We start from the raw sequence: 23,372 nt of genomic DNA, 5'->3' as shown, positions 1-23,372 counted from the left end.
GGGAGCCAGGTGTCCCCAGTATCACCCACATGCCTCTATATTATGGGATCAAGGCGTCACCCAGTTGTCCCCATAGGATGGCATCCCCCTCAGCACCATGGACAGCTCCCCCAAGCAGCACCACGGACAGCACCCCTTTCAGGACCACGGACAGCTCCCCAACCAGCACCACGGACAGCTCCCCCTCCTTCCCCCCTATATCTCTCCCTCACGCCTCCCCTCCTCCCCAGCCCCCCAAGCCCTTCCTGGGGGTCCCAGCAGGCTGCAGGTTGTGGGGCAGCCCGGCTGCTCGGTGCCTCCTCTCACAGTGGCCTTTATGCCTGACGAAGCTGTCCCTCCACATGAACTTCTTGGCGCAGACATCGCACTGGTAGGGTTTGAGGCCCATGTGGGTCTTCGTGCGACCCCCATTGTCACCCAGGTGCCCCCATAGGATGGAATTGAGATGTCACCCAGTTGTCCCCATGGATTCAGACCCCCATGTCCCCATCGTCACCCAATATGGGAGCCAGGTGTCCCCAGTATCACCCACATGCCTCTATATTATGGGATCAAGGCGTCACCCAGTTGTCCCCATAGGATGGCACCCCCGTCAGCACCATGGACAGCACACCAGCACCATGGACAACACCTCAACCAGCACCATGGACAGCACCCCCTTCAGGACCATGGACAGCACCCCCTCCAGGACCACGGACAGCTCCCCAACCAGCACCACGGACAGCTCCCCCTCCTTCCCCCCTATATCTCTCTCTGTCCCTCACGCCTCCCCTCCTCCCCAGCCCCCCAAGCCCTTCCTGGGGGTCCCAGCAGGCTGCAGGTTGTGGGGCAGCCCGGCTGCTCGGTGCCTCCTCTCACAGTGGCCTTTATGCCTGACGAAGCTGTCCCTCCACATGAACTTCTTGGCGCAGACGTCGCACTGGTAGGGTTTGAGGCCCGTGTGGGTCTTCATGTGTTCGGTCAAGTGATGCTTCATCTTGAACTTCTTGCTGCAGACGGGGCAGGCGAAAGGCCGGAGGTTGAGGTGCATGTTCACGTGCCGGTCCCTCATGCTCTTATGGGAGAAGGCCTTCCCGCAATGACACATGAAGATCTTGTTGCCATCCGGAGCGGCGGCCAATCGGACGGCGCCGTGTTCGCTTGACGCGCTTTGAGGGGGGAAGACTAAGATCTGATTGCCTTGCATGTCCATAGGGAGCAACGGGCGGGGGGGCAGGTTGGGGGGCTCGGGGGGTTCTTCCAACCCACCCCCATATGGGGATGGGAAATCCTCGGAGGACTCGCAGAAGTCGACCTGCTCGTCTTCGTCTTCCTCCATCTTGGGGGGTCTCGGGGGGAGGGGGTCTTCATCTTCCTCACAGGTGAGGACTAAATCCTCTTGGAGCCATTCTTGTTTGACGTAGACCCATTGCTTATGGGGCACGATGCTGGGCCGGACGTAAAGAGGACGTCGGCTTGGTTCTTCTTCCTCTTCTTCTTCCTCTTCCGCTTCCAGGGGGTCGGATGAGCTCTTAGAGGCCGCCCCATGGTGGACTTGGGGGGCTCTGGGGGTCTCCTCGGGGGTCTCGCGGGGGCTGAAGTAGTTGGAGCTGCTTGGGGATTGGTTGTCGCTGGTACGGCTGGAATGGGAGCGCAGGGAGGACGAGGACGGCCCCACGGAGGACGAGGACGGCCCCATAGCCAACGATGACGGCCCCATAGCCAACGATGACGGCCCCATAGCCAACGACGTTGACCCCATTCCCATTGACGTTGATCCCAATGACGTTGTTGACCCCATTGACGTTGATCCCAAAGACGCCGTTGACCCCATAGCCAACGATGATGGCCCCATAGCCAACGATGATGACCCCGTGGACGACAACGACCCCATTCCCATTGACCCCATTGACGACGACGACCCCATTGACGACGACGCCGGCCCCATTGACGACGATGCCGGCCCCATTGATGCCGATGACCCCATTGACGACGAAGACGGCCCCATTGATGACCCCATAGAGGATGAATGCGACCCCATCGAGGACGATGACCCCATAGAGGCCGAATGCGACCCTATAGAGGCCGAATGCGACCCCATAGAGGCCGAATGCAGCCCCATAGCGACCCGCCCTTCCTTTAACAACTCCGTACACTTATCCACGATGTGCCACATCTGCAGGACGCTCCCAACGGTCAAGAAGTTGACGATCTCATCGGGCGCCATGGAGAGCCTTCCAGTGTAGGCCGAGCCCAAGACGGTCTCGAAGGCCGAAGGGTCCATGACGTTGGGTAGGACGATGGAGGTCATGTTCTTCAATAGGACTTGGTCATGGAAATAAGGGGAAGAGGCGGCCAAGACGGCGCGATGGGCCCGAAAGACGCGGCCTTGAACGTGGATGGAGATGTCGCAAAGTTTCCCTTCCACGCGTTGTTGGTTCAAGTTGGCCAACAGGGCGCTGGTGATCTCCGGGAAGTCAACATGGAGGAGACCCCGATTCGGGACGCTATGGGGCTGATGGGGGCCGCTATGGGGCTGATGGGAGCCGCTATGGGGCTGATGGGGGCCGCTATGGGGCTGATGGGGGCCGCTATGGGGCTGATGGGGACCGTCATGGCCGCCGCTGTCATGGCTGCCGGTGTCATGGCTGCCGGTGTCATGGCCGCTGCTGTCATGGCCGCCGCTGTCATGGCCGTCGCTGCACGCCGCCTCCATGGCAGCGCTGCTCCTGAGGGATGGGTGTCAGCAGGCCCCATAGCACAGCCCCATAGAGCCGCCCCATAGCACAGCCCCATAGAGCTGCCCCATAGAGCTGCCCCATAGCGCAGCCCCATAGAGCCGCCCCATAGCACAGCCCCATAGAGCTGCCCCATAGAGCCACCCCATAGAGCTGCCCCATAGTGTAGCCCCATAAAGCTGCCCCATAGAGCTGCCCCATAGCACAGCGCCATAGAGCCTCCCCATAGCACTACCCCATAGCGCAGCCCCATAGAGCCGCCCCATAGAGCCTCCCCATAGTGCTTACCATCAATCCCCACCCCTATAGGACCCCCCATAGCCCCAACCCCTATAGGGTCCCATACACCCCCAGCCCCTATAGGGCCCCATATAACACCAATCCCTATAGGGCCCCCTATAGCCCCAAATCCTATAGAGCCTCCCATAGCCCCAAACCCTATAGGGTCCCATACAGCCCCAGCCCCTATAGGGCCCCATATAACACCAACCCCTATAGGGCCCCCTATAGTGCCAACCCCTATAGGACTCCCCTAAAGCCCCAAACTCTATAGGACCCAATGACCACCCCAGTTCCTATAGGGTCCCCTATAGCCCCAAACCCTATAGAGCCCCCTATAGCACCAGCCCCTATAGGGCCCCCTATAGCACCAGCCCCTATAGGGCCCCCTAAAGCCCCAAACCCTATAGGACCCAGTGACCACCCCAGCCCCTGTAAGGCCCCATACAACCCCAAGCCCTATAGGGCCCCCTATAGCCCCAAATCCTATATGGCCTCCCATAGCCCCAAACCCTATAGGGTCCCATACACCCCCAACCCCTATAGGGCCCCCTAAAGCCCCAAACCCTATAGGACTCAGTGACCACCCCAGCCCCTATAAGGCCCCATACAACCCCAAGCCCTATAGGGCCCCATATACCCCCAAATCCTATAGGGCCCATACATCCCCCTTAGCACCCCACTGAGGGCCCGTGAGAACCCCACAGACCTCCAGCCCCTATAGATCCCATACACCCCCCACAGCCACCCTATAGATCCCTATAGATCCCCTACAGGCCCCCAGACACCCCATAGAGACCCCATAGGGACCCCATAACCCCATAGAGACCCCATAGAAACCCCATAACCCCACAGAAATCCCATAACCCCATAGAGACCCCATAACCCCATAGAGACCCTATAGAAACCCCATAACCCCACAGAGACCCCATAAACCCATAGAGACCCCATAACACCATAGAGGCCCCATAGAGACCCCATAGAGACCCCTTAGAGACCCCATAACTCCATAGAGACCCCATAGAAACCCCATAACCCTACAGAGACCCCATAACCCCATAGAGACCCCATAACCCCATAGAGACCCCATAACCCCATAGATCCCCCTACAGATCCCATATACCCCTATAGACCCCCAAACAGCCCCCAGAGCCCCCTATAGACCCCATACACCCCCTATAGATCCCATACACCCCCTATAGACCCCCAATCACCCTCCAGAGACCCCTATAGATCCCATACACCCCCTATAGATCCCATACACCCCCTATAGATCCCAATACATCCCCTATAGCCCCCCAGACACCCCCCAGAGCCCCCTATAGACCCCATACACCCCTATTGATCCCATACACCCCCTATAGATCCCATAAACCCCCTATAGATCCTATACACCCCCCCAGAGCCCCCCATAGACTCCCTATAGACCCCCAAACACCCCCCACAGCCCCGTATAGACCCCATACACCCCCTACAGATCCCATATGCCCCCTATAGACCCCCAAACACCCCCCACAGCCCCCTATAGATCCCATAACCCCCCTATAGAACCCATATACCCTCTATAGATCCCATATATCCCCTATAGACCCCCAGACACCCCCCACAGCTCCGTATAGACCCATACACCCCCTATAGATCCCACAGACCCCCTATAGACCCCCTATAGACCCCCCCACAGCCCCCTATAGATCCCTATACACCCCCTGTAGACCCCAGACACCCCACAGAGGCCCCTATAGATCTCATAGACCCCCTATAGACCCCCAGACACCCCCAGAGCCCCCTATAGATCCCATACACCCCCCTATAGATCCCCTATAGACCCCCAGCCCCCCCTATAGATCCCATACACCCCCTACAGACCCCCAATCACTCCCCACAGCCCCCTATAGATCCCATACATACTATATAGATCACCTATATCCCCTATAGCCCCCCAAACACCCCCCCGAGCCCCCTATAGACCCCATACCCCCCCTATAGACCCCCTATAGACCCCCAGACCCCCCTATAGACCCCATACATCCCTTATAGATCCCATACACCCCCTATAGATCCCATACACCCCATATGGATCCCATACACCCCCTATAGACCCCCTATAGACTCCCCACAGCCCCCTATAGATCCCTATACACCCCCTGTAGACCCCAGACACCCCCCAGAGCCCCCTATAGATCCCATAACCCCCCTATAGAACCCATATACCCCCTATAGATCCCATACAACCCCTGTAGACCCCAAACAGCCCCCAGAACCCCCTATAGACCCCATACACCCCCTATAGATCTCATATGCCCCCTATAGACCCCCAAACACCCCCCACAGTCCCCTATAGATCCCATACACCCCCTATAGATCCCTATACACCCCCTGTAGACCCCAGACACCCCACAGAGGCCCCTATAGATCCCATATACCCCTATAGACCCCCATACACCCCCAGAGCCCCCTATAGACCCCATACACCCCCTATAGATCCCATACAAACCCTATAGACCCCCAAACACCCCCCACAGTCCCCTATAGATCCCATACACCCCCTATAGATCCCATAGACCCCCTATAGGCCCCCAAACACCCCCCACAGCCCCCTATAGACCCCATACACCCCCCTATAGACCCCCGGACACACCCCAGAGCCCCCTATAGATCCCATAAACCCCCTATAGACCCCCTATAGACCCCCCACAGCCCCCGATAGACCTCATACACCCCCCTATAGACCCCCTATAGACCCCCAGACCCCCCTACAGATCCCATACATCCCTTATAGAACCCATATACCCCCTATAGATCCCATACAACCCCTGTAGACCCCCAAACCGCCCCCAGAACCCCCTATAGATCCCATACACCCCCTATAGATCCCATATACCCCCTATAGACCCCCAAACACCCCCCCGAGCCCCCTATAGATCCCATACACTCCCTATATATCCCATAGACCCCCTATAGACCCCCATACACCCCCCACAGCCCCCTATAGATCCCATACATACTATATAGATCCCCTATATCCCCTATAGACCCCCTATAGACCCCCCACAGCCCCCTATAGACCCCATACACCCCCCTATAGACCCCCTATAGACCCCATACACCCCCTACAGATCCCATACACCCCCTATAGACCCCATATACACCCTATAGACCCCCTATAGATCCCATAAACCCCCTATACATCCCATACGCCCCCTATAGACCCCCTATAGATCCCCCACAGCCCCCTATAGCCTCCTATAGACCCCCAGACCCCCCTATAGACCCCATACATCCCTTATAGACCCCATACACCCCCTATAGATCCCATACACCCCATATGGATCCCATACACCCCCTATAGACCCCCTATAGATCCCATACACCCCCTATAGACCCCATACACCCCCCTATAGACCCCCTATAGACCCCCAGACCCCCCTACAGATCCCATACATCCCTTATAGATCCCATACACCCCCTATAGACCCCATACATCCCTTATAGATCCCATACACCCCCTATAGACCCCATACATCCCTTATAGATCCCATACACCCCCTATAGACCCCATACATCCCTTATAGATCCCATACACCCCCTATAGACCCCATAGAACCCCTATAGACCCCCATAGCCCCCTATACCCCCTTATTAATCCCCGTGCCCCCCCTATAGACCCCCATACACCCCCCACAGCCCCCTATAGACCCCATACACCCCCCTATAGACCCCCTATAGACCCCAGAGCCCCCTATAGATCCCATACACCCCCTATATATCCCATAGACTCCCTATAGGCCCCCAAACACCCCCCACAGCCCCTTATAGACCCCATACACCCCGCATAGACCCCCTATAGACCCCCAGACCCCCCTATAGACCCCATACATCCCTTATAGACCCCATACACCCCCTATAGATCCCATACACCCCCTATAGACCCCCTATAGATCCCATACCGTCCCCTATAGATCCCTATACACCCCCTATAGACCCCCAGACCCCCCTACAGACCCCATACATCCCTTATAGATCCCATACACCCCCTATAGACCCCATAGACCCCCTATAGACCCCCCACAGCCCCCTATACCCCCTTATTAATCCCCGTGCCCCCCCTATAGACCCCCATAGACCCCCCTATATCCTCCCCCCATCCCCTATGGGGCTCCTATAGACCCCACCCGCCCCTATAGGCCCCTATGGGCCCCTATAGGCCCCCACACCCCACCCCTTGGCCCCGCCCCCTTTCTTTAGCCCCGCCCCCTTCCAGTAACCCCGCCCCCTTTCTCCCCCCTCCCCCCCCCCCTCCGCTCTCACCCGCGCTGCGCTCCGCTCAAGGCGCCGCCGCCGCCATCTTGGATCACAAGCCCCGCCCCCTTCTTCAAGCCACGCCCCCCTCCCCCTTCCAGCCTTAAAGCGGCCGCGTCCCCCCCTCCCCCTATTTAACACCCTCAAGCAGCCGCGGCCCCTTTAAGAGCCTAATCACGTGACGCCATTACGCGCCTTCTCGCTCAAGCCACGCCCATTAGGTGGGCGTGGCCTAAGGGGAGGGGGCGGGGTCAGTTCTTAAAGGGACCGCGCATCGGAATAAGAAAACGGAGCTTTATTGGGGGGAGGGGGCGGGGCCAAAGGAAGGGCTGGGGGAGGGGCCAATCCGGAAAGTGGGCGGAGCCAATCCGAAAAGTGGGCGTGGCTAATCGGAGTCCGAAAGGACGATGATCTCTTCCGGGTCGCATTGCGTCGCCACGCTGGTCTATGGGGGGGGGGGGGGGTTGGGGTTATAGGGGGGGGAGGGGTCTCCTATAGGGACCCCCATCAACCCCCCCCATAGGGAGTGGGACCCCAATTGGGGGGCTGGGATCCCATTGGGGGACATTGGGAGCCCCACCAGGTATGACACTGACCCCCCCCATAGACCCCATAGGGCAGCATTGGAACCCATAGGGCAGAGACCCCCCAGCCCCCCCCCATAGACCCCATAGGGCAGCATTGGGACCCCCAAGTAGGAGACCCCCCCAGCCCCCCCCCCCCCATAGACCCCATAGGGCAGCATTGGACCCCCATAGGGCTGAGACCCCCCCCACGGACCCCCCCCCCCCTATAGACCCCATAGGGCAGCATTGGGACCCCCATAGGGCAGAGACCCCCCATCCCCCCCCATAGACCCCATAGGGCAGCATTGGGACCCCCATAGGGCAGAGACCCCCAAGACCCCCCCATAGACCCCATAGGGCAGCATTGGGACCCCCATAGTGCAGAGACCCCCCCAGGACCCCCCCCTATAGATCCCACAGGGCAGCATTGGGACCCCCAAGGAGGGCAGAGACCCCCCAGCCCCCCCCCATAGAAACCATAGGGCAGCATTGGGGCCCCCATAGGGTTGAGACCCCCCCCAGGACCCCCCCCCCTACACTATAGACCCCATAGGGCAGCATTGGGACCCCCAAGTAGGAGACCCCCCCAGCCCCCCCCAGCCCCCCCCCATAGACCCCATAGGGCAGCATTGGGACCCCCATAGGACAGAGACCCCCAGGCCCCCCCCCTATAGACCCCATAGGGCAGCATTGGGACCCCCATAGGGCAGAGACCCCCCCCAGGACCCCCCCCTACCTATATACCCCATAGGGCAGCATTGGGACCCCCATAGGGCAGAGACCCCCAGCCCCCCCCCCACATAGACCCCATAGAGCAGCATTGGGACCCCCAAGTAGAAGACCCCCCCAGCCCCCCCCCATAGACCCCATAGGGCAGCATTGGGACCCCCATAGGGCTGAGACCCCCAGAGCCCCCCCCAATAGACCCCCAAAGATCCCCCCATAGATCCCATAGGGCAGCATTGGGACCCCCATAGGGCTGAGACCCCCCCAAGGACGCCCCCATAGACCCCATAGAGCAGCACTGGGACCCCCAAGTAGGGCAGAGACCCCCCCAGGACCCCCCCCCTACCTATAGACCCCATAGGGCAGCATTGGGACCCCCATAGGGCTGAGACCCCCAGGACCCCCCCATAGACCCCATAGGGCAGCACTGGGACCCCCATAGTGCAGAGACCCCCCCCAGGACCCCCCCCCCATAGACCCCATAGGGCAGCATTGGGACCCCCATAGGACAGAGACCCCCAGGCCCCCCCCCATAGACCCCATAGGGCACCATTGGGACCCCCAAGGAGGGCAGAGACTCCCACAGCCCCCCCTGTAGATCCCCAAAGACCCCCCCATAGACCCCATAGGGCAGCACTGGGACCCCCATAGGGCAGAGACCCCCAGAGCCCCCCCCCACATAGAACACATAGGGCAGCATTGGGACCCCCATAGGGCAGAGACTCCCCCCCCCAGGACCCCCCCCCCCCATAGACCCCATAAGGCATCATTGGGACCCCCATAGGGCTGAGACCCCCCCCAGGGCCCCCCCCCCACCTATAGACCCCATAGGGCAGCATTGGGACCCCCAAGTAGGAGACCCCCCCAGCCCCCCCCCCATAGACCCCATAGAGCAGCACTGGGACCCCCATAGGGTTGAGACCCCCCCAAGGACGCCCCTATAGACCCTATAGGGCAGCATTGGGACCCATAAGGAGGGCAGACCCCCCCAAGACCCCCCCATAGATCCCATAGGGCAGCATTGGGACCCCCATAGTGCAGAGACCCCCCCCAGGACCCCCCCATAGATCCCATAGGGCAGCATTGGGACCCCCATAGGGCTGAGACCCCCCCAAGGATGCCCCCATAGACCCTATAGGGCAGCACTGGGACCCCCAAGTAGGGCAGAGACCCCCCCAAGGACGCCCCCATAGACCCCATAGGGCAGCATTGGGACCCCCAAGGAGGGCAGAGACCCCCCCAGCCCCCCCTTTTGACCCCCCATATCCCCCACCTCCATCACCTTGCATGCCTTGTTGGGTGGGGGTCTCCTCATTTACTCCCCCCATAGTCCCCTATAGACCCCCCTCACCCTCCTATTATAGCCCCCCATTTACCCCCCCACCCCATTATAGCCCCCCATAGCCCCCCATTTACCCCCCACCCCATTATAGCCCCCCATAGCCCCCCATTTACCCCCTACCCCCCATATCCCCCCCCCATAGTCCCCCATATCCCCCCCCATACCCCCCTATAGTCCCCCATAGCCCCCCCCATAGCCCTCTATACCCCCCTATAGCCCCCCACATCCCCCTATAGACCCCTATAGCCCCCCGTATCTCCCCCCTTAGCCCCCTATACCCCCCATATACCCTCCCCATAGCCTCCCATAGCCCCCTTTAATGCCCTATAGACCCCCATAGCCTTCTATAGACCCCCATAGCCCCCCATAGCCCCCCATTTACCCCCCTACCCCCCATAACCCTCTATAGCCCCCCATATCCCCCTCCCCATCACCTTGCATGCCTTATTGGGCGGGGGTCTCCTCATTTACCCCCCCATAGCCCCCTATAGCCCCCCCCATAGCCCCCTATAGACCCCTATAGCCCCCCATATCCCCCCCATAGCCCTCTATAGCCCCCCCATATCCCCCCCCCCATAGCTCCCTATAGCCCCCCCCATAGCCCCCTATATCCCCCCACATCCCCTCCATAGCCCCCTATAGACCCCTATAGCCCCCCGTATCCCCCCCCATAGCTCCCTATAGCCCCCCCCATAGTCCCCTATAGCCTCCCATATCCCCCCCCCATAGCCCCCTATAGCCCCCCATTTACCCCCCCACCCCCCATAACCCCCCCCCATAGCCCCCATAGACCCCCATAGCCCCCCATTTACCCCCCTACCCCCCATATTCCCCCTTCATAGCCCCCCATATCCCCCCCTATCACCCCCCCCCCATCACCTTGCATGCCTTATTGGGTGAGGGTCTCCTCATTTACCCCCCCCATAGCCCCCTGTAGACCCCCATAGGCCCCCCCCCATAGCCCCCTATAGCCCCCCATTTACCCCCCTAACCCCCATATCCCCCCCCATGGCCCCCTATATCCCCCTCCATAGCCCCCCATTTACCCCCCTACCCCCCATATCCCCCCCCATAGCCTCCCATGGCTCCCCATATCCCCCCCATCCCCCCCCCCCCCATCCCTTGCATGCCTTATTGGGTGGGGGTCTCCTCATTTACCCCCCCATAGCCTCCCATAGCCCCCTGTATCCCCCCCCATAGCCCCCTATAGCCCCCCATAGCCCCCCCCATAGCCCCCTATAGACCCCCAAAGCCCTCTATAGACCCCCATAGCCCTCTATAGACCCCCATAGCCCCCCATTTACCCCCCTACCCCCCATATTCCCCCTTCATAGCCCCCCATATTCCCCCCTATCCCCCCCCCCCCATCCCTTGCATGCCTTGTTGGGTGGGGGTCTCCTCATTTACCCCCCCACAGCCCCCTATAGACCCCTATTGCCCCCCGTATCCTCCCCCCATAGCCCTCTATAGCCCCCCATATCCCCCTATATCCCCCCATATCCCCCCCATAGCCCCCTATAGCCCCCATATCCCCCCCCCATAGCCCCCTATAGACCTCCATAGCCCCCATGTCCCCCCCCCATAGCCTCCCATAGCCCCCTGTATCCCCCCCCATAGCCCCCTATAGCCCCCCATATCCCCCCCCCCATAGCCCCCTATAGCCCCCCATATCCCCCCCCCATAGCCTCCTATAGCCCCCCATTTACCCCACTACCCCCCATATCCCCTCCCCATATCCCCCCATATCCCCCCCCCCCCCCCCCCCATCCCTTGCATGCCTTATTGGGTGGGGGTCTCCTTGGGCTTCCTTGGGAGCTGCTGACCAGATCCCGTCCGGGTGAATCAGCCCTTGTTGAATCGGGGAGGGGGCTTAACCGGGACCCCCCCCCCCCCAACAACGCCGCCATCGTCCTCGTCATCTGAGCCCACGCTGTGCACCTCCAGGCAGGGGCTAAATGGGGGGGGGGGGCAGCAATGGTAACCCCATAACTACGGACCCCAATAGGGACCCCATTAAGGACCCCAATAGAGACCCCAATAGGGACCCCATTAAGGACCCCATTAGGTACTCCAATACGGACCCCATTAAGGACCCCAATAGAGACCCCAATAGGGACCCCAATAGAGACCCCATTAAGGACCCCAATAGAGACCCCAATAGGGACCCCATTATGGACCCCATTAGGTACCCCAAAAGGGACCCCATTATGGACCCCATTAGGGACCCCATTAGGTACCCCAATAGAGACCCCATTAAGGACCCCAATAGAGACCCCAATAGGGACCCCATTAAGGACCCCAATAGAAACCCCAATAGGGACCCCATTAAGGACCCCAATAGAGACCCCAATAGGGACCCCATTAAGGACCCCATTAAGGACCCCATTAGGGACCCCATTAAGGACCCCAATAGAGACCCCAATAGGGACCCCCATTAAGAACCCCATTAGGTACCCCATTAAGGACCCCAATAGAAACCCCATTAGGAACCCCATTAGGTACCCCAATAGAGACCCCAGTAGGGACCTCATTAAGGACCCCAATAGAGACCCCATTAGGTACCCCATTAAGGACCCCATTAGAGACCCCAATAGGGACCCCAATAGGGACCCCATTAAGGAGACCATTAGGGACCCCAATAGGGACCCCATTAAGGACCCCATTAAGGACCCATAAGGGACCCATTAGGGACCCCATTAGGTACCCCATTAAAGACCCCAATAGGGACCCCAACAGGGACCCCATTAAGGACCCCAATAGGACCAATAGAGACCCAATAGGGACCCCATTAAGGAGCCCATTAGGGACCCCATTAGGTTACCCCATTAAGGACCCCATTAGAGACCCCAATAGGGACCCCATTAAGGACCCCATTAAGGACCCATAAGGGACCCATTAGGGACCCCATTAGGTACCCCCATTAAAGACCCCAATAGGGACCCCATTAAGGACCCCAATAGAGACCCCAATAGGGACCCCAATAGGGACCCCATTAAGGACCCCAATAGAGACCCCAATAGGGACCCCATTAAGGACCCCATTAGGTACTCCAATACGGACCCCATTAAGGACCCCAATAGAGACCCCAATAGGGACCCCCAATAGAGACCCCATTAAGGACCCCAATAGAGACCCCAATAGGGACCCCATTATGGACCCCATTAGGTACCCCAAAAGGGACCCCATTATGGACCCCATTAGGGACCCCATTAGGTACCCCAATAGAGACCCCATTAAGGACCCCAATAGAGACCCCAATAGGGACCCCATTAAGGACCCCAATAGAAACCCCAATAGGGACCCCATTAAGGACCCCAATAGAGACCCCAATAGGGACCCCATTAAAGACCCCATTAGGTACCCCAATAGGGACCCCATTAAGGACCCCATTAAGGACCCCATTAGGGACCCCATTAAGGACCCCAATAGAGACCCCAATAGGGACCCCATTAAGAACCCCATTAGGTACCCCATTAAGGACCCCAATAGAAACCCCATTAGGAACCCCATTAGGTACCCCAATAGAGACCCCAGTAGGGACCTCATTAAGGACCCCAATAGAGACCCCATTAGGTACCCCCATTAAGGACCCCATTAGAGACCCCAATAGGGACCCCAATAGGGACCCCATTAAGGAGACCCATTAGGGACCCCAATAGGGACCCCATTAAGGACCCCATTAAGGACCCATAAGGGACCCATTAGGGACCCCATTAGGTACCCCATTAAAGACCCCAATAGGGACCCCAACAGGGACCCCATTAAGGACCCCAATAGAGACCCCAATAGGGACCCCCATTAAGGAGCCCATTAGGGACCCCATTAGGTACCCCATTAAGGACCCCATTAGAGACCCCAATAGGGACCCCATTAAGGACCCCATTAAGGACCCATAAGGGACCCATTAGGGACCCCATTAGGTACCCCATTAAAGACCCCAATAGGGACCCCATTAAGGACCCCAATAGAGACCCCAATAGGGACCCCATTAAGGACCCCAATAGAGACCCCAATAGGGACCCTATTAAGGACCCCAATAGAAATCCCATTAGGAACCCCATTAGGAACCCCAATAGAGATCCCATTAGGTACCCCAATAGGAACCCCATTAGGAACCCCATTAGGAACCCCAATAGAGATCCCATTAGGGACCCCAATAGAGATCCCATTAGGAATCCCATTAGGAACCCCCTTAGAGATCCCATTAGGGACCCCATTAGGGACCCCATTAAAGACATCACTAGGTACCCCAATAGGGACCCCATTAAGGACCCCAATACAGTCCCCATTAGGGACCCCAATAGAGACCCCATTAGGGACCCCATTAAGGAGCCCATTAAAGACATCACGAGGTACCCCATTAGGGACCCCATTAGGTACCCCATTAGGGACCCCATTAGGTACGCCAATAGGGACCCCATTAAGGACCCATTAGGGACCCCATTATGGACCCCATTAGGTACCCCAATAGAGACCCCATTAAGGACCCCATTAGGAACTCCATTAAGGACCCCAATATAGTCCCCATTAGGGACCCCATTAGATACCCCATCAGGGACCCCATTAAGGACCCCATTAAAGACATCACTAGGTACCCCAATAAGAACCCCATTAGAGACCCCATTAGGGACTCCTTTAGGAATGCCATTAGGGACCCCATAGAGACCCCATTGGGGACCCCATTAAGAACCCCATTAAGGACCCCATTAAGGAACCCATTAGGGACCCCATTAAGGAACCCAATAGGGACCCCAAGAGGGACCCCATTAGGTAACCCATTAAGTAACCCACTAAGGACCCCAATAGAGACCCCATTAGGGACCCCATTAGGGAGCCTATAGCAGCCCCCATTGACCCCATAACCCCCCCATTGACCCCATAACCCCCCATTCACCCCATAACCCCCCCATTCACCCCATAACCCCCCCACTGACCCATAACCCCACCCCCAATTCCCCACCCCATTACCTGCCCCCATACCCTATTACAGCTCCCACTGACCCCATAACCCCCCCATTGACCCCATAACCTCCCCCCATTCCCCACCCCATTTACCCGCCCCCATATCCTATTACAGCCCCCATTCACGCCTCCATTGACCCCATAACCCCCCTATTGACCCCAACCCCCCCTCCATTAACCCCACAACAGCTCCCATTGACCCCATAACCTCCCCATTGACCCCATAACCCCCCCATTGACCCCATAACCCCCCCATTCACCCCATAATCCCCCTATTGACCCCATAACCCCCCTATTGACCCCATATCCCCCCCATAGACCCCCCCATTGACCCCATAACCCCCCCATTGACCCCATAACTGCCCCCAATTCCCCCCCCCATTACCTGCCCCCATATCCTATTACAGCCCCCATTAACCCTATTACAGCCTCCATTAACACCCCTATTGACCCCATAACCCCCCCATAGACCCCCCCATTGACCCCATAACACCACCCATTGACCTCATAACCCCCCCATTGACCCCATAACCTCCCCATTGACCCCATAACCCCCCCCCATTCACCCCATAACCCCCCTATTGACCCCATAACCCCGTTATTGACCCCTTAACCCCCCCATTGACCCCATAACCCCCCCATAGACCCCATATCCCCCCCCCATGGACCCCCCTATTGACCCCATAACCCCCCCCCATAGACCCCATAACACCCCTATTGACCCCATATCCCCCCCCATAGACCCCCCTATTGACCCCATAACACCCCACTGACCCCATAACCCCCCCCATTGACCCCATAACCCCCCTATTGACCCCATAACCCCCCCATAGACCCCATATCCCCCCATAGACCCCCCCTATTGAGCCCATAACCCCCCCCATTGACCCCATAACCCCCCCATAGACCCCATATCCCTCCCACAGACCCACCTATTGACCCCATAACCCCCCCCATTGACCCCATAACCCCCCCATTCACCCCATAACCCCCATATTGACCCCATAACCCCCCCCATAGACCCCATAACCCCCCTATTGACCCCATATCCCCTCCATAGACCCTCCCATAGACCCCATAACCCCCCCATAGACCCCATAACCCCCCCATTTACCCCATAACCCCCCTATTGACCCCATATCCCCCCCATAGACCCCCCCCATAGACCCCATAACCCCCCTATTGACCCCATATCCCCCCCATGGACCCCCCTTTTGACCCCATAACCCCCCTCATTGACCCCATAACCCCCATATTGACCCCATAATCCCCCCTATTGACCCCATAACCCCCCCCATTGACCCCATAACCCCCCTATTAACCCCCATAACCCCCCTATTAACCCCATAACGCCCCCCATTAACCCCATAACCCCCTATTGACCCCATAACCTCCCCATTAATCCCATAACCCCCCTATTGACCCCATAACCCCCCCATAGACCCCATAACCCCCCCATAGACCCCATAACCCCCCTATTGACCCCATATCCCCCCCATGGAGCCCCCTATTGACCCCATAACCCCCCCATTGACCCCATAACCCCACCATTGACCCCATATCCCCCCCATAGACCCCCCTATTGACCCCATACCCCCCCATTCACCCCATAATCCCCCCATTCACCCCATAATCCCCCTATTGACCCCATAACCCCCCTATTGACCCCATATCCCCCCCATAGACCCCCCTATTTACCCCATAGACCCCATAGACCCCCCTATTTACCCCATAGACCCCATAGACCCCCCTATTGACCCCATAACACCCCATTGACCCCATAAACCCCCCCCCATTACCTGCCCCCTATGGGGTCCCTGCGGCTCCTCTTGTGGGGGTGGCGACGCGCTCCCGTTGATGACGCTGGTTGAACTGATGGGTCCCCCCCCCATTAACCCCCCCTCATCCCCTGCCCCATTTCCTATGGGGTGGGGGCTTTCGGGGGCTCTTTTCAATGGGGTTTGGGGTCGAGTCCGTTGCGTCTCCGACCCTACGGGGCGCTCGGCTTCTCCCCCTCCCGTTTTAGGGCTAAAAGTCCTTCCATTGGGGTTTTCTATGGGGTGGGGGGGTGGGGTGGCTTCGGATGGTTGTGGGGATATAGGGTGGGCTTTTGGGGTGGCTTCCGAGGGTCCCGGTGATGGGGGGGGGGTCTCATTGGTTTCCAATGGCAACGCTTCGATCTCCAGGACGAAAAGCTCCTCCTCAGCCTTCGGCCTCGACGCCCTCCTCTTCATCAGGGGGGGATGAATCTAAATAGGGGGGGGGGGGGATAATAGGGGGGATGGGACCCCCACCCTAGAACCAAGCAGAGCCCACAACCCAACCCGAGCTACGGCCACTTCCTCCTCCTCTTCCTCTTCCCCTTCATCCTCCTCTTCCCCTTCCTTTTCCTCCCCTTCCTCTTCCTCGTCCTCTTCCCCTTCCTCTTCCTCCTCTTCTTCCTCTTCCTCCTCTTCTCTTCCTCTTCCCCTTCCTCTTCCCTCCTCCTCTTCCACCTCCCCTTCCTCTTCCTCTTCCTTCTCCTCTTCCACTTCATCCTCCTCTTCCCCTTTCTCTTTCTCCTCCCCTTCCTCCTCCTCTTCCTACTCCTCTTCCTCCTCCTCTTCCTTCTCTTCTTCTGCTTCATCCTCCTCTTCCCCTTCCTCTTCCTCCTCTTCTTCCTCTTCCTCCTCCTCTTCCTCTTCCTCTTTCTCTTCCTCCTCCCCTTCCTCTTCCTCCACCTCTTCCCCTTTCCCCCTTCCTTCCTCCTCCTCTTCCTCCTTCTCTTCCTTTTCCTCCTCCTCTCCCCCCTTCCCCCTCCTCTTTCTCTTCCCCTTCCTCTTCCTCCTCCTTTTCCCATTTATCTTCCTCTTCCCCTTCCTCCTCCTCTTCCTCTTCCTCCCTCACCCCCACTGACCCCCACCCTATACCCAACCAGACCCCCCAACCCAACCTGAGCTGTGGCCACTTCCTCTTCCTCCTTCTCTTCCTCCCCCACCCCCACCCATATCCAGACCCCCACCCACCCTGAGCTGTGGCTTCGCTCTCAGCCTTCACGGCGCTCTTGGCCTTTTCCTCTTTCTCTTCCTCTTCCTCCTCTTTTCCCTGTGCTGCATCGGACTCGTTCTCTTCCTTCCTCTTCTTCTTCCTCCTCCTCTTCCTCCTCTTCCTCTTCTTCTTCCTCCTCTTCCTCCTCTGACTCCTCCTTGTCGGATTCTTCTTCCTCTTCCTCCTCTTCTTCCTCTTCCTCTTCTTCGCGGCTCTTCCTGGTGTTAGCCCGGAGGCTCTGTGGGGTGGAAGCTGCCATCATCCACTTCTGCTCTTCATCCCATTGCCAACCCCATGGCCAACCCTACCGGCCAACCCTATGACCAACCCCATAGCCAACCCCATAGCAAACCTCATCTCCAACCCCATTCTTAACCCCATGGCCAACCCCATCCCAATCCCATCCCCAACCCCATGGCCAACCCCATCCCAAGTCCATGGCCAACCCCATGGCCAACTCCATCCCAATTCCATGGCCGACCCCATTGCCAATCCCATGGCCAACACCATCCCAACCCCATGGCCACCTCACGACCAACCACACTGCCAACACCATGGCCAACACGGTTGCCAACCCCATCCCAATCCCATGGCCAACGCCATGGCCAACCCCATGGCTAACCCCATGGCCAACCCCCATTGCCAACGCCATTGCCAACCCTATAGCCTACACCATTGCCAACCCCATTCCAACCCCATGGCCAACCCCATAATCAACCCCCATGGCCAACCCTGTCCCCATTCCCATCCCCATTCCTAACCCCATGGCCAACCCCAGCCCAATCCCATGGCCAACCCTATGGCCAACACCATTGCCAATCCCATGGCCAACCCCATCCCAATCCCATTGCCAACCCTATAGCCTACACCATTGCCAACCCCATCTCAAACCCCATGGCCAACCCCATGATCAACCCCCATGGCCAACCCTGTCCCCCATTCCCAACCCCATTCCTAACCCCATGGCCAACCCCAGCCCAATCCCATGGCCAACCCTATGGCCAAACCTATGGCCAACCCCATTCTTAACCCCATTGCCAATCTTACAGCCAACCCCATGGCCGACACTATAGCCAACCCCATCCTAATCCCATTCCCAACCACATGGCCACCCCCATCCCAACCACATGGCCAACCCTATAGCCTACACCATTGCCAACCCCATCCCAACCCCATGGCCAACCCCATGATCAAACCCCATGGCCAACACCATGGCCAACCCCATGGCCAACACCAGCCCCATGATGCTGCAGCCCCCCCCGCCCAACACCGCCCCGTGCGCTGTCCATGGTGCTGCATCTTCCCCCCCCTTCCTTCTCTCTTCCTCTTCCTTACTTCCCCCTTCCTTCCCTCTTCCTCTTCCTTACTTCCCCCTTCCTTCCTTCTTCCTCTTCCTTCCTTCCTTCTTCCTCTTCCTTCCTTCCCTCTTTCTCTTCCTTACTTCCCCCTTCCTTCCCTCTTCCTTCCTTCCCTCTCCCTTCCCTCTTCCTTACTTCCTCCTCCCTTCCCTCTTCCTTACCTCCCCCTTCCTTCCCTCTTCCTCCCTTCCCTCTTCCTCTTCCTTCCTTCCCCTTCCTTCCCTCTTCCTCTTCCTTCCTTCCCCCTTCCTTCCCTCTTCCTCTTCCTTACTTCCTCTTCCTTCCCTCTTCCTCTTCCTTCCTTCCCTCTTCCTCTTCCTTACTTCCCCCTTCCTTCCCTCTTCCTTACTTCCTCCTTCCTTCCCTCTTCCTTCCTTCCCTCTTCCTCTTCCTTCCTTCCCTCTTCCTCTTCCTTACTTCCCTCTTCCTCTTCCTTCCTTCCCTCTTTCTCTTCCTTACCTCCCCCTTCCTTCCCCTCTTCCTTCCTTCCCTCTTCCTCTTCCTTACTTCCCCCTTCCTTCCCTCTTTCTCTTCCTTCCTTCCCCCTTCCTTCTCTCTTCCTCTTCCTTACTTCCCCCTTCCTTCCCTCTTCCTTCCCCCTTCCTTCCCTCTTCCTCTTCCTTACTTCCCCCTTCCTTCCCTCTTCCTTCACCCCTTCCTTCCCTCTTCCTCTTCCTTCCCTCCCCCTTCCTTCCCCCTTCCTCTTACTTCCTTCCCCCTTCCTTCCCTCTTCCTCTTCCTTCCTTCCCCCTTCCTTCCCTCTTCCTTCCCCCTTCCTTCCCTCTTCCTCTTCCTTACTTCCTCCTCCCTTCCCTCTTCCTTCCTTCCCCCTTCCTTCCCTCTTCCTCTTCCTTCCTTCCCTTTTCCTCTTCCTTACCTCCCTCTTCCTTTTCCTTCCTTCCCTCTTCCTCTTCCTTCCTTCTCTCTTCCTCTTCCTTACGTATAAACTCCCCCTCCCTTCCCTCTTCCTCTTCCTCCCTTCCCCCTTCCTCTTCCTTCCCTCCCCCTCCCTTCCCTCTTCCCTCTCCCCCTCCCCTGTACCACAGACCCCCCCTTACTCTTGCCGCCCTCTTCCTGTCCCTCTCGTTCTCCTCCCGATCTCCTGTAGCTGAGCGTAGCGTTGGATCACGGCGTCCAACCGACTCAGCGCCACCGTGCGGTTACGGCGCAACCGCTTGGCCAGCTCCGGGTCCAACAGCGCCGGGGTCCGTCCCTGGGGGGGTCAATAGGGGAGGTTAAAGGGGCAGCTCTGGGTTAGGGTTAGGGTTAGGGTTAGGGGTCAGCTTTGGGTTAGGGTTAGGGTTAAAGTTAGGGTTATGGTGGGTGGTTGATAGGGGTCAGGAGGGGTTAGGGTTAGGGTTAGGGTTAGGGTTAGGGGTTAGGGTAGGGTAGGGTAGGGTTAGGGTTAGGGTTAGGGTTAGGGTTAGGGTTAGGGTTAGGGGTCAGCTTTGGATTAGTGTTAGGGTTAGGGTAGGGTTAGCATTAGGGTTAGGGTTAGGGTAGGGTTAGGGTTAGGGTTAGGGGTCAGCTTTGGGTTAGGGTTAGGGTTAGGGTAGGGTTAGGGTTAGGGTTAGGGGAGGGTAGGGTTAGGGTTAGGGGTCAGCTTTGGGTTAGGGTTAGGGTTAGGGTTAGGGTAGGGTTAGGGTTAGGGTTAGGGTTAGGGTAGGGTTAGGGTAGGGTTAGGGTTAAAGTTAGGGTTATGGTGGGTGGTTGATAGGGGTCAGGAGGGTTAGGTTAGGGTTAGGGTTAGGGTTAGGGTTAGGGTTAGGGTTAGGGTTAGGGTTAGGGGAGGGTTAGGGTTTAGGGTTAGGGTTAGGTTAGGGTTAGGGTTAGGGTTAGGTTAGGGTTAGGGTTAGGGTTAGGGTTAGGGTTAGGTTAGGGTTAGGGTTAGGGTTAGGGTTAGGGTAGGGTTAGGGTTAGGGTTAGGGTTAGGGTAGGGTTAGGTTTAGCATTTGGGTTAGGGTTACCCCCCTCCTCACCCCATGACTCCCCCATAATCCCCCTCCTCACCCCATAACCACCCTTCCAAACCCCATAACACCCCTCCTCACCCCATAACCCCTCTCCCCACCCCATAAACCCCCTCCTCACCCCATAACTCCCCTCCTCACCCCATAACCCCTCCCTCCACCCCATAGCCATCCTTCTAAACCCCATAACCCCCCTTCCTCACCCCATAACCCCCCCATCCACCCCATAACCCCCCTCCCCACCCCACAACCCCCCCTTTTCCCCATAACCCCATTCATTTCTACCCCCTTTCCCCCATACCTGGCCTGTACTGGTCGGTCAGATGGCTGCCAAAGTTATAGACCAGATCCAGGTGTCTCCTCTCCTGCAGCCGGTTGCCCACCTCCCTGAAGGCGTCTTGGGCCATGCTCTCCATCTGCCTCCTGGTGAGGCCCAAGCTGTACCTCACACTGGCCTTCTGGATCACCTTCAAGATATCCGTGTAGTCAGGGAAGACCTCAGGCCTGTTAATGAAGCGCTCGATCCTCCTATTGACCTCCGGGTACCGGGTCCCCCCTGTAGGCGATCCGTTGTTCGATCACCCGGCCCGTTAAGCTGCTGCATCTCTTGAGCTCGCAAAGCCTTTGGAAGATCCTCATCATCTTCCTCTTCAACCGGCTCTCTTGGAGATAAGAGGAATCCTCGCTATCCAACTCGTTCAGGTCCAATTCTTTCTCTTGCAGGCGGCGGATCTCGCCCGTATAAACCCGAAGGAGGTTCTCCAAGTAACTGATCTGACGTTTGGAACCTCCCATTGGACGGGAAGAAGCCGGTTCTGACCCGGGTTCTGGATGGGATGATGATGATGATGATGATGACGTTGGCGCTGTCCCTGGTGCTGACCCGGGTTCTGAATGGTCCGATGCGGGAGCTGTCCGTGGTGCTGAAGACGACGGAGCTGTCCATGGTGCTGATCCGGGTTCTGAATGTAAAGAGGCGTTGGGTGACGGAGGTCCGGTTGGTACCAGAAGCCAAGTTGAGTTTCCTCCTTTGGGGTGTGAGCTTTGAGGACTGTACAAAGCTCGTTGATGTAGACGTAGATCTTATTGGGTCGGGATCGGATCCGGTTCAGACAACGAGATAGAACGTTCCGGAACTCGGCCTGATGAAAGAGAATTGGGCCGATGCTTTGTGGTGTCGGTTGGATAAGAATGGAAGGACCTCGGGGTGCTCCTCCGTCAGGGAGCCACACAGCTGCAGGAACTGAAATAGGGGGGATAGAAGGGGGTATGGGGTCAGATTGGGGGATGTGGAGGGGATATGGGGGGATATGGGTGTCCTAGGGGGGGATTATGGGGGGGATATGGGGGGTAAATGGGGATGTGGGGGGATGTGGGGGGGATATAGGGGCATATGGGGGTCCTAGGGGGGGATAAAAGGGGGTATGGGGTCAGACCGGGGGATGTTGAGGGGATATGGGGGGTCCTGGGGGGGATATGGGGGGTAAATGGGGTCCTAGAGTGGGATATGGAGGGATATGGGAGATAAAATGGGGATATGGGGGGATGTGAGGGGGGATATGGGGGCCCTAGGGGGGTTATATGAGGGGATATGGAGGACCTAGGGGGGGGATAATGGGGGGGATATGGGTGGTAAATGAGGATGTGGGGGGGATATGGGGGTCCTAGAGGGGAATACGGGAGGATATGGGGGGGATATGGGGGCTCTAGAGGGGGATCTGGGGGATATGGGGGTAAATGGGGGTCCCAGAGTGGGATATGGGAGATAAATGGGGATATGGGGGGATGTGGGGGGGATATGGGGGCCCTAGGGGGTTATATGAGGGGATATGGAGGACCTAGGGGGGGATATGGGGGGGATATGGGTGGTAAATGGGGATGTGGGGGGGGATATGGGGGGTCCTAGAGGGGGATACGGGAGGATATGGGGGGATATGGGGGCTCTAGAGGGGGATTTGGGGGGATATGGGGGGTAAATGGGGGTCCTAGAGTGGGATATGGAGGGATATGGGAGATAAATGGGGATATGGGGGGATGTGGGGGGGTAAATGGGGGTCCTAGAGTGGGATATGGAGGGATATGGGAGATAAATGGGGATATGGGGGGATGTGGGGGAGATATGGGGA

General features: G+C 58.1%; 2 protein-coding genes across 2 annotated transcripts in view; both read right to left on the bottom strand.

Moving 5' to 3' along the window:
* Positions 1-96: 96 nt before the first annotated feature.
* LOC140263123 (zinc finger and BTB domain-containing protein 22-like) lies at positions 97-7,360 on the bottom strand. The gene is made up of 2 exons (XM_072357874.1): positions 7,305-7,360; positions 97-2,708 (listed from the first exon to the last, which is right to left on the bottom strand). Exon 2 carries the CDS (start codon positions 2,693-2,695, stop codon positions 761-763), a length of 1,935 nt encoding a protein of 644 aa, XP_072213975.1. The 5' UTR covers positions 2,696-2,708; positions 7,305-7,360; the 3' UTR covers positions 97-760.
* A 9,680-nt stretch (positions 7,361-17,040) lies between these two features.
* LOC140263031 (death domain-associated protein 6-like) overlaps positions 17,041-23,372 on the bottom strand; it is a 6,982-nt gene continuing 650 nt past the window's right edge. Inside the window, 7 exon segments of the mRNA XM_072357764.1 lie at positions 17,041-17,140; positions 17,897-18,156; positions 20,335-20,484; positions 21,544-21,800; positions 21,802-22,124; positions 22,259-22,406; positions 22,409-22,565. Coding sequence (XP_072213865.1) covers positions 17,094-17,140; positions 17,897-18,156; positions 20,335-20,484; positions 21,544-21,800; positions 21,802-22,124; positions 22,259-22,406; positions 22,409-22,565 — 1,342 coding nt within the window. The 3' untranslated portion in view covers positions 17,041-17,093.

This window comes from Excalfactoria chinensis, chromosome 27 (assembly GCF_039878825.1).
Source record: "Excalfactoria chinensis isolate bCotChi1 chromosome 27, bCotChi1.hap2, whole genome shotgun sequence".
NCBI classification, from domain to species: domain Eukaryota; kingdom Metazoa; phylum Chordata; class Aves; order Galliformes; family Phasianidae; genus Excalfactoria; species Excalfactoria chinensis.
This window is presented reverse-complemented; position numbering and strand designations above follow the sequence as displayed.